At 44.7% G+C, this 12,064-nt stretch overlaps 1 protein-coding gene across 1 annotated transcript in view; it reads right to left on the minus strand.

The window, feature by feature from the left end:
- Positions 1–4,740: 4,740 nt before the first annotated feature.
- The window catches only part of LOC147641983 (uncharacterized), a 38,681-nt gene continuing 31,357 nt past the window's right edge, over positions 4,741–12,064 (minus strand). Inside the window, exon 2 of the mRNA XM_086822196.1 lies at positions 4,741–5,683. Within this exon, the coding sequence (XP_086678322.1) occupies positions 5,157–5,651 (495 nt within the window). The 5' untranslated portion in view covers positions 5,652–5,683 and the 3' untranslated portion in view covers positions 4,741–5,156. The remainder of the gene's footprint in view (positions 5,684–12,064) is intronic.

Here is a 12,064-nt window from a genome sequence, read left to right on the forward strand (position 1 = left end):
CATTTACAATTGGGGACCAAAACTAACTTCCTAGCTCTATGTACATCTAGGACAACAAGGAGCATAACTACGCTTGAAATTTGATTTTAACCAGTGTGGTTAACAACAAGACTCAAACAAGAATATTTTTTATAGTTTTTGTGATTTTGAAAAAAAAAACAAGAATAACACCAACCTAGTTTTTCTCGTGAAAAAGTAAGAATGTTCCAAATACAAAATTAAACAAAATTTGATTGGATCGCTTTCCTCTAGGCTTCCCAAGTACTCATAAACAAACCAAAAACAACAAAAAATTTAAACATCTACTATACCTTTCACCATTTTACAACCACCTTATCCACTCTTGTCTGGACACAATACCTAAACAAAACTAAAAATATAGATTTTTAAGCATGCAAAGACACACATACACAAGAGCAAGAGCAAGAAGTAGACAAAAACTCACTTAGCACAAAAGGAAAATTTTGAGAAAGAGAGAAGAGAGAAAGACTTGTGCTGCCAACCAAGAAAGAAAAAAAGAGGCACATAAAGGTGTGATGCACTCTCCAACCAAATATTCTCCTCATTAGGGCCTATGAGTAGCATGTCATCATACCATAGTGATGTCAGTCCATCGTGAATTGTACACCTATCATCAACAAATTAGACCACTAGGCCTACCCTAGCAATGGCAGAGAGATTGATGGCCAATTCTTTAACAAATTATTTGTTGCACCATTTGCATCAATGAGAATAACCTTACCAACACCTTTTGCTGGATATGAGTGTCTTATATACAATTGGCCCTTATAGACACTTGAGCGCTTTAAAACTGAAAACTTAACTAATAAGCTTGGCCATTGGATAACTTTTCTCATAATCTTTACAACTTTTGTAGTGCATTTCCATGACACTTATTGTTTGCTACTCTCCTGTATAGAAGAGAGTGCTTCTATTAAACCCAAAATGAGGTTAATTATATTGCCTCTCCCTCTTTTGCTTAAGTGTATTAAGCTGGTTCATTGAACTCCACTTGGCACTAGTTTTGTTGTAAGCAATCGAAAATAACTATTTCAAATCTTTGTACATTGTTGCTTTGCTTTCTAGTTCTAGTGTTCAAAACCACTTTATAGCTTCATGCTCAAGGGTGAATCCAAATGCACCAATTCTCGTGGGATCCTCATTCACTCATAAGGCTTCACAAACTTGTTCAAAGGTTTCAAGATGTCCATTGACATCTCCTAAACCACTAAACTTATTCATGGCCTTGGAGATGATGCTCCACACCCTAGAATTTCTTCTATCATGTTCTCTTTCTCTAGGAGCTAGAGGAGTAGCCGCTACTAGAGTAGCATGTTCTCTAGTTGCAATAGCTCTTCAATAGCTTCAGCCATTCTTATGGAATCATCAACAGATACCATCCCTACAAGTGGTGTAGGATTAACAAGATGGTCTATGTGAGTGGGTATGTCCATTGGTTGTTTGATACCAACATCAACTCCCATGGAAGCTCCCCTACCTGCTTACATAGCATGCACTCTTGGAGCATGGTGTAGGTGGGAGTTAGACGATGCAATCTTGCCACCAGTGTAGGACCCCCGGTAGTGTATATTGGTACATGGGAGTAGATGCAATTGGTATACTCATAAGCAAAAGATATGCATACATATGTTCTCACCATGGGAATCAGGTGGAAATAATGTATACAGGATATCATTGGTGTACTCATAATAAAAGGATATGCATACATGTGTTCACCGTAGAAAACAGGTGGAATCATTGTATTGACGTATTGATATGGTACGTTACTCACCATAGGTCACAGTTCGAAGATTAGTTACAAAAACTCCGTGAGGAAGATGGGGTGATAAAGCCCTGCTTGTCGTATTTCTGTGTGTAAGAGATGATCCTATCCTTGCAAAAGAGGGGTGGGATAGAGCTAGGCATGAAAAACTAGCCTTCTTAGGGTATGGGGTCGATTTAAATTTGAAAATATGGGTGGGATCTAGAAGAAGGCATGAAAAACTAGCTTCAAAAAGTCTATAGTTAGCGAAAAATTACCCTTTTTATACAATTGGATGTAACTTTTGCTCCAAAAGTCCAATTGGAGGTCTATCTAGAGTGAATTGATTTATATATATAAAGGACTTTTCGAGCACCAAGACTTACTCAGTTCTGATAACCCATTTGCTAAATATAGCCGGTCATGGAGAACTATACATTTTTGCGTGGCTGTGCTCTGTTTTCACACTGGTTTGCTCGTTTTAAGGTCTGACAGGATTGGGGGGTACTTCTAGCAATGGTTCATAGTCCTACAAAGTTTCCTAAATCTTGTGTTGTAGGGTGAAGAAAGCAAACCAATACTCACCCATGGTTGCCATGACCATTGAGCTACTCCAAAAACTTCAAACCTAAGGATTTAGCCTATGTATAATTAAAATAACCCATACTTAGCCAAAATTTCAACCATGGTGACTTTTTCAATAATTTCGACCAAAATCAAAACCCAATATAATTGCGTAGGTTTGTCGAGTTGATCTTAGATATATACTTAGAATCCACAAACGCCCCTCAGTTTGGAAGAAAAATTAGAGAATTAATTTATAAATTTAAGTACAATTTTGATGCAATTCAAAAATAATTGAGTAACCAAACACTGTAGAGAGATAGAGGAATGCAAGAATTGCAAGTTGGAAGTGTTCGCTTGAGCCAGAAGTGACATGAAAAAGTGAATGAGATTTTTCCTACCTCACTTAAATTTCACTAAAAGCCGAGAAGATGACCTCCAAGCCACACACTACCATTCTCTCACTCTAGAGCAAAGGATAATAAGAAGAGAAGAGAAGAGCAGCTCTCTATCTCACACAAGAAAAAAGTTGTGTTCTCATTAAATGAGTTATCCTCTATACAAAATTAAAAGTGATCGGACACCCAAGCGCGAGCGGCCATTATTTGTCTAGTATGTTCTATTCGACTAGCATACATGAGAATCCAATGCCAGCATTACACTTAGCTCGTTCATCCCTTGTTTATGTTATTTTGTTTATAAGCTCATGTGAACCCCAAAAAAAAACATTAAGAAAAATTTGAACTCAAATTGGACCCTTTAAAGATTGCTACACATTCTCTCTTTACAAAAATGGACTCATGGTGAATTTTTTACAAATCAACTCATAAATGAACAGAGTTTAGACATTTGAAATCTACTCTTCGAGACCTTTTCAATGATATATAACATGATGTGAAATTTTGCATATTCAAGAAGTCTCTAAATTTGGTAATGATGTGGCATGTAACAAGTCTCTAAATTTGGTGATGATGTGGCGTGTTACATGCCACATCATCACCAAATTTAGAGACTTCAAAATTCCACATCATGCTATATATTATTGAAAAGGTCTTAAAAGAGTAAATTCTAAATGTTCAAACTCCGCTTAATACTCAATTGATTTACAAAAAATTCACACTGAGTCCATTTTTACAAAGAGAGAATGTGTAACAATCCTTACAAGATCCAATTTGAGTCCAGATTTTTCTTAATGCATAAAATATACAATAATGAAAAAATCATGCAAGCAAGAATAAATTACAAAGTGATGATTTATTGATAACAATCATTAAGAAATGCTTTCATTTTTTTTTAAAGTGCAATCCATCGAAGCCAGTTAACCACAGTACAGTGAGTGAGAGTAACCATAGTGGAGAACGTGTTGTATAGGGAGCGAAGCTAAGGAGAAAGGAGAAGACCATTGTACCACTCTCGGCAGTACGAGCGATTAAAATTCACGCACACTCGGAGAGAAGCCAACACCTCTAAGAACTCACTCGCGTCCACCACGAGGCATTTGAAGAAATTATAGTTCAGTGGCCACCAGGGAACTCTAGAGTGAAGGCATCCATGAAAGATGTTGCAATCCTCATCTCCATGAGGTCAAAGAACTAGATTGAATCAAGCAGCACACAAAGCCAAACGGACTACTAGCACCGAGAAGGATGATCAAGCGTGGTGGGAAGACAGGGGAAAGGGGGCAAGCGGGGGAGGAGGGGAGGGGTGGGCAGGGACAGTGTGTAAGGGTAGGGGATAAAGGGAAGCAAAGAGGGGGGGGAGAGGAAAGGAGAAGGGGGGGGGGGGGGGGGGGAGGGGGGGGGGAGGATGGATCAGTTGTTTGCGGGTGAATCAAACCCACCTACTAGGAGTAGTCATGCCCAAGAAAATGCATGTCAGATTTTTCATCGCTCCCCTATGAGGACTGCCTAGAGAAAATCCCGAATCTGACCATGTGTTGGGTGGCTCCCAACAATCTTGCAAACCAATGAGGCAGCCACAGGTAGGACACTACGAATGCCAGAAACTGGAGAATAGGCAAGGGACAACAGCCTTGGCCATCCAAAAGGATTAAAACTTTATCAAGCATTATATTGACGGGATTAGCATTTTACTATTACTCTTTCTTGTTATTGTTTCTCTCTCTCTCTCTCTCTCTCTCTCTCTCTCTCTCTCACACACACACACACACACATCCCAAGGCAGATTATTGTGGATATTTTACATGTTACCTTTGCTCTCTTATACAAATCTCAACTATGGAGTTTGATGTATCCAATTTTTAACTTCAACGCTAATTTTCTTAGCACATTGTCAAAAGAATAAAACCACTAATACAAGTTTATCTTTATGAACAGGTGGTCACAAAGGTTAGCTAAATAAAACCACTTGACTTTTGCATAATAGCCATTTTTTGAACTATTCATCATAGATAATGACCATATAATCTGGTTGTAAAGAAATTCCATCCTCCAAAACAAACGGTATTCCAAATCCATTTGCAAAAATTATTGTACTTCTAGTCCTATAGTAAATTGTGATGAACCTTTCTTTGCTGTACTTTTGGATAAGGATCGCAATTTACCATACATGTTTTGATTCCTTCGTAATCATCCATTGATTCCTGATTGCATGTCCACACATACATGTACACACTCCTACCACTGAACTGAAGTCCCTTGGACAAAATATACAGATTTTTAACCCTCCAATAAGATCCACTTCCTTGATCAAATTAGAATATACACTTAGTGATGCTTATCAATAACAAAATGGTTGTGGTTGACCGTTGAGAGCCACCTCTGGACTGGCACCTCAAAGCCACAAGTAGAGGAATCTATCAAGGAGGAGGTCAGTTGACAGGGTTCCTCAGTTGTGACTGAACAGGGGGATATGGATTGTAAGCAAGACCCTCCAGCACCAACAGCTCATCTAGAAGGGAAAACTTCTCTTCTTCGAGCTGTTTTACTTCACTGTCTGTTCTTTCCAACTCCTCAGCAAGCCTAAAGCTTTCTTCTTCCAATGTCGTGTATTTCCGCTTCAAAGCCCTGTACAGACTGCGGCTGTCCCCTTCAGTCACCTTCATCATATCTACCACTGACCTTGGAGCTGGTGTAGATTCTGCTGCTACTGATGCTTTATTGTGAGCTTCATTTACATAATGGGCTTGGTTGGTTTCTTGTATGATTTTCTTTGACCTTTTTGTTGCCACCTTTGGAATGACCGGTTTTGCTGTGGTGTCAAGCTGTGATAAGGCCTTTGGCTGAAGTAGCCCAACCTGCTTCCTAGGTGGCTTTGGCTTAGGTTTGTGAAAGGAGTGATTAGAAAACCCAAAGGGATCCTGCATTTGTAAGTTGGCCTTGTGACTTCAATAGAAATCTGGCAAACATACAGGAAAACAGATTTCTAAACGAGGTCACCGAACAATAACTTTGTATCCTTCGGACCACTACTAAAATTAGAAACCAACATATTTTTTTAATATACAAATTAACACTCAAAACCTACAAACAAACATAAACATTGGCATATCTTAATAAGACAATTATATATCTTAGCTTACAAATTACCAGTGACAGGCAGACAACAATGGTATCAGTTATTCGACACAAAGCCCTAGTCGCATGAAACACAAATGGTTCATATCTATGCAACGGAAACGAGCTGAAAATAGGAAGGTTAGGAAACAGCAAGTCTTTGATATTATTTAGTATACATGAAAGGTAAAATTGCAAAATCACATAGAGATGAGGGAAAATTTGAGAGAAATAGAGGAGAGACGTGGGGTAGATGAAAATTTGGAGAAGATGGCAAGGAAATGTAGGATTACAAGGAAAAAATTTGTGGGGAAAGTCTCGAGAAGAGATTAGGAAAAGGAAACTCGAGAAGAACAGCTCTTCTACAATTTTGGCTAGGTGGCCGGTAACCATGCACAAAAGGATAGCTAGCACTGAAATTGCCCCTTGATCTCCCGAGCGTCCTTTGTGCACAAAAACACGGACGAACACATAGTAGATGGTGCCAGCCGCTCACCTCCTAAGTTCTAGCCATAGCTCCCGTGGAGCAACCCTGAGCTATGAGACTAGACCAATACCTTGACCTTGCTCCATGCCTGGCCACGGCATCCCATACCACCATAACCCACTCCTCCGAGGTGTGGGCAACTACAGGTCAAGGTCTAGGCCTTGCCTGGGTCTTGATCCCCCTATGAGGGGAAGTGCACTTATGAGCCAATAACTCACTTTTATAGGCTTTGTTGGAGGGGTCATCTCCACTATTCTGGGTGCTTCCCCGTTGTTTCTGCACCTTTGGAGGACCTCCCCCAACCTCGGAAATTGTCCCATATTTTACTCGATTTTTTCCACATTCTTTGCATCTTTTTTCTAGCATGTTCCATTTTATGCTCCACTCGGGCTGCTTTATGCTGGCCGACTGGGCTCTCTAGGTGCTGGGTGTCTTGTGCTGGCTGACTCTTTCTGTACTGGCCGACTGATGTTTTTGTCCTGGCCGACTGCGTATTTGCTGACCGACTGGCTATTTCCCAGTCGTGGACATGAGTGGCTGTTGTCGGCTATTTTTGGGCTGGCCAACCAGCACTGTAGAGTGGTATTTATACCACCCTTTCCCCCACACTCTTTTTTGTATCGGATCTTCGTGTATATAGCAGAGTTTATACAGCTTCTCTCTCTCTACACTTCTGCGTTTTGTTTCTCACAGCAGTTGTCTCATTTTCCGTTGTGCATTCCGACAGGTCCGACTTGCAAACAATCAACCTGTTGATACATCGATTATGGGTAATATTCCTCTAGTCATCCCTCAGGCAGCCCCAATACCTGGAGAATGTTCTTTATGTTCCAAAGTTATCCAAAAACTTACTTTCTATCTCGAAGATAGTCCAGAAAGGCTACGGCTTATACTTCGATGACCAGGTTTTAGACATCATTCACAGAGATTCTCACAGGATTATTGCTCGCGGCATTCAAGAGGGTAGTCTTTACAAGATCACCAGTTTTCAAGAGGAACCCAATCTTGATCATTCTCATCTGTTCCAACTTCTAGCCTCTTATCAGGCTCTTCTTACAGAGGAGGATACTACTCTTTGGCATGCCCGCTATGGGCATCTTCCCTTCTCTTCACTGGAGCTTCTTGTCTCCCGCTACATGGTGGAAGGCTTGCCTCAACTACCCCGGATGTCTAGCATCTGCTCAGCTGGTCTACAAGGCAAGCAAGATCAGGATTCATTTCCACAGGAGGCCTCTTTTAGGGCTTCCACCGCTGTGGAAGCCCTTCAGCTTGTCCATATGGATTTGAGCGGACCTATGACTATGGTCACACCTGGAGGAGCCAGATATTTTTTCTCATTGGTGGATGATTTTTCCAAGAAGATTTGGGTCTTTTTCCTGTCCCAAAAATCTCAGACATTTCCAAAGTTCAGAGAATGGGTCGCTATGGTGGAGGCTGAAACTAGCCTCAAAGTCGTCAAAGTGCGCTCCGACAATGATGGTGAGTTTACTTCTCGAGCATTCACTGACTTTTGTACTTCCCAAGGCATACAGAGACAATTTTCTACTCCCCACACTCCTCAGCAGAACGGGGTAGTAGAACGGAAGAATAAGCCCGTGGTTGAGATGGCTCGATCTCTCCTTTCTCATTCTCAGCTTCCTCAAAAGTTTTGGGCTGAAGCAGTTAACACTGATGTGTACATCATCAACCATTCCCCCACAAAGGCGGTCGATGGGAAGACTCCAAAGGAGGCATATTCTAGGAGAAAGCCATCAGTTTCTCATTTCCATGTCTTTGTGATGCTCATGTTCATGTTCCCGATTCTCATCGCACGAAGTTTGACCCCAAATCCACCAAAATGATCTTCATCGGCTACAGCGAACACTCCAAAGCCTTTCGGCTTTCGGATCCCAACAAAAAGAAAGTTATATTATCTCGTGACGTGCACTTTGATGAAACCCCGGAGACTTCCTAATCCCGAGAATCACCAACAGCTTCATCAACTCCTCCCTTGGTTCCACCCTCACCATTGGTTCTTACCTCTCCTCTGCCTCCGCCGAGTACCTCTCTCCCTCCACGGTGGCTTCACTCTACATTGTGGGATTCTCAAGTCCCTTCTCTGACCATTTATCAGTTTGGGACTGCTCCATCTAGATTGAGGAGATCTGCCAAATTACAACCTCATAGTGTTGGCACGCTTACAGTTAATTTTGCATTGATGACTTCCTTGATGCATCATGCGGAGCCTTCTACACCAGAGGAGGCCTTACAAATTCCTGAGTGGTGGCTTGCAATGGAGGCAAAAATGGATGCCATTAACAAAATCACACATGGGAACTTGTTCCCCGCCCTTCTCATAGGAAGGTTATTGGCGTCAAATGGACTTATAAAGTGAAGTTTCTTGCCGATGGTTCACTCGACAAATATGAAGCTCGCTTGCTAGCTAAGGGCTATGCCCAGAAGGAAGGCGAGGACTTCTCGGAGACTTTCTCTCTCACCGCTAGGTATACCACCATTCGCATTGTTCTTGCCATTGCTGCTCACTTCTCGTGGCCCATCTTTCATATGGATGTCAAGTCCACCTTTCTCAACAGGGACCTTCAGGAGAAAATATATGTTGAACAATGACCATGTTTATTTTATGCGCTGAAAGCTCTTTATGGCCTTAAACAGGCTCCCAGGGCATGGTACCAAAAGATCGATGCTTTCTTTCTCTCATTCCTTTGAGAGAACTCTTGCGAACAGTAACCTTTATGTTTTGATAGAGGAGGATCACATTGTGATTATCATTTTGTACGTTGATGATCTTATTCTCACTGGATCCGACCCCGACCGCACTGCTATGATTATGGATCTTTTGAGTCATACCTTTGAGATGACCAATCTTGGTCTACTTCACTACTTTCTTGGCATGGAGGTCTGGCAATGCCCACAGGGAATGTTTCTCTCTCAACAAAAGTACGCTTCTCAAATTTCGGAGAGGTTTGGTATGAAGGACTATCGCTGTTTATCTTGCCCTATGGACCCAAATCAAAAGTTGAGTAAAAACGATGACTCTCCACCCCATCATGATCCTACTCAATACAGATAGCTTGTCAGCTCCTTATTCATCTCATCATTACTAGGCCTAATCCTGCTTATAGCGTTAGTATCCTAAGTCAGTTTCTTTCAACACCCCATACTTCTGTCAGAATGCACAGCAAAAATAAAGACAACTGCTGTAGAGAGAGAAACGCAGATGAAGAGAGAGAGAGAGAGAGAGAGAGAGAGAGAGAGAGAGAGAGAGAGAGAAGAGCTATGTAACTCTGCTATATACACACAAGAAATCCCGGAATCTACAATGAAAAGTGTGGGGGACAAGGGGCCATTTTATATGGCCCCCACGCTACTAGTTGACTGGTCCAATACAAGCCGATAGCAGCACATATGCTCACGACCAATGAAATGCATAATCGGCCAGGTCACCAGGACAAGTCGGGTAGCAACAAACCAGTCAGCCAGCAAAAGGTGACAGCCGACAGTCCTCCCACACCCAAAAAAAAAGGGAAAAATACATGGAATGTGAGGAAAAATGAGAGAACACCAAAACTGGGTGGGCACGTCCACAACAGAGGCCCTGGTGTAAAGTACAAACAAGAGATGACTGCTAACACCCCCTTTTTTCTTTTTCTTTTTTTTTCCGGAAAAACGATCCTTCTATTAGTTAATGAGAAAACACCATAAGGCTACAAAGCTCACCTCGCAAGGAGGGATAAAAAACACAGTGAACACCTGAGCTCCATCCCCGTGGCTGGCCGCTCTCTGGGGGGGGCTACCTAGTAGTACATGTGGGAGGTGAGAAAAGCCAAACTGGAGGCCTATAGTGCCAAGTGACATCCTCGCCCGTCACGGTGAGGAAAGGGCCAGGCTGCCAAGTGCGGAGGAAAGCCTTGCGGCGCCCTCTCATGCGATCCGAGTCGCCCTGGAGTTTCCCCCCAGTGTCCTCTCAAGGTGTGAATGATGTCCACCCAGAGGGCCTGTATGACCTCCACAGGTGGAGTCGCCTGGCGGTCAATGGCCTCCCTGCATCGGGCTCTCCATATGTGCCAAGCCGTCATGCTGCTGATCATCTCCCATCTGTGCCCGACCCCCTCCTGAGGGGCTGCCGAAGAGAAGTCTGGCGTCGGAACCACCGCCATCGCCCTGTCAGAGACCTGGATGGTCGCACTGCCAGGGACGTCCTCATATCCAAGGGCCGGGCCGCTGTCCGTGGCCCAAGCCACCGCACCCCACGTCACCAGCATCTCACCTGGTGAGCCTGCAAAAACCATCCTGAGAGCGCGCTGCCAGACCTGCTGTGCCTGTGGGCAATCCCATAAGCAGTGCCGCTGCGACTCCTGTGCATGGCCGCACCGAGGGCAGGACGCTGGGTGTCTGCCAAAAGCTAGCCAAGCCCCCACAGCCAGTCCTCTATGCGCTGTGAGCCAGAGAAAAAGCGTCACCTTCCGGGGCCGGAAGCTGGCCCAAAGGCGCTGCCAGAAGTCCCTAAGAAAGGCAGGGGAGAGCCCCTGTCGCCGCCAATGCTCGGCTGCCGCCGGGGTGCTCGCTATCCTGTGCCTCTGAATCCGCCGCCCCAGCCTCGCTATGTACTGAAAAAAGGGGATGCCTGGGCTGGTAGGGGCCGAGTAGGGATCTCGCCAAAACCACTCACCTGGATCCCACTGAAGTCGAATAAGAGGCCTGCTGTCCCAAGCCCATAATCTCCAAGAACAGTCCTCCCCTATCGAGGCCGGTGAGGGGTCTACATGCCACTGTCTCTGATGAAAGCCGACCACCCGCACCCTCTGAAGAATACAACCCTGGAGCCCATCCAAATCTAGTCGTGTCCTCTGAAGCTAGCCACCCTCTCCCACCTCGAAAGTGAGTGGGGCGACTCTCTCCGCTGTGCCGCAGACCGCTAGAAGGATCTCATGCCGCGTAAAGACACCCATCCACTGTGGAGGTGGAGGGTCCTGTACTGGGGTCCGCCACTCCCGGGGGATGGCCGCCTCAATGTCCTGTCTCATCAACTCTCTGCCCCTCATCCCACTGAGTCTCCTCTCCTGAGCCTCTAGAGGCAGCTGCTGAAAACATATCCAGTCGTCTAGGGACTGGGCTGGGCCGGAGCTCAGCGGGCCCCACGACACGTGAGACCGCGATCCAACCATATGGCCACTGGGAAGTCGAATCAAGGGGTTCCAGATCAATGGCTGCCTCAGGTGCTCCTCATCGGTGCCCGGGGGAGTCTGGAAGAGTGACGGCCTCAGATGCGCCCAGGCCCTCAGAAGGCTAGCTGCAAAACGCTCCTCGAAGCCAAGGCCCACTCCTCTGGATCGCTGCTCTGTAAAGATCCACCTGATGCTGGGGGTCCAGGGGCCGCTAAGAGAAGGAGTGCGGCTGAGCATCCTGGAAACAAGAAACTCCTTCCACGGCTCAGCGCGCCTGGCAGGAGGCCACGAACTACCAACTTGCCAAGCAAAGCTCGGCTTTGGCAAATAGGATCAACAATGCCCAAGCCGCCTCTCTCCCTCGGCTGAGTGATCACAGCCCATGCCACCTTGGCCCTAGCGGGCCGCCCGTCGCCACCGGACCAAAGAAAGTTCTTGATGAGCCTCTGCACCTGGCCAATGCACGCCCGAGAGAAGGCCCAGCAAGAAGTGATGTACCACATGGTAGCAAGCAGAACCTGGTTGGCCACAACTACTCGGCCAGCCAGAGATAAGCGAGCGGTACTCCAAT

The sequence above is a fragment of the Cibotium barometz genome, chromosome 1 (genome assembly GCF_041138505.1).
Source record: "Cibotium barometz isolate CiBa-2024 chromosome 1, ASM4113850v1, whole genome shotgun sequence".
NCBI classification, from domain to species: Eukaryota; Viridiplantae; Streptophyta; class Polypodiopsida; order Cyatheales; family Cibotiaceae; genus Cibotium; species Cibotium barometz.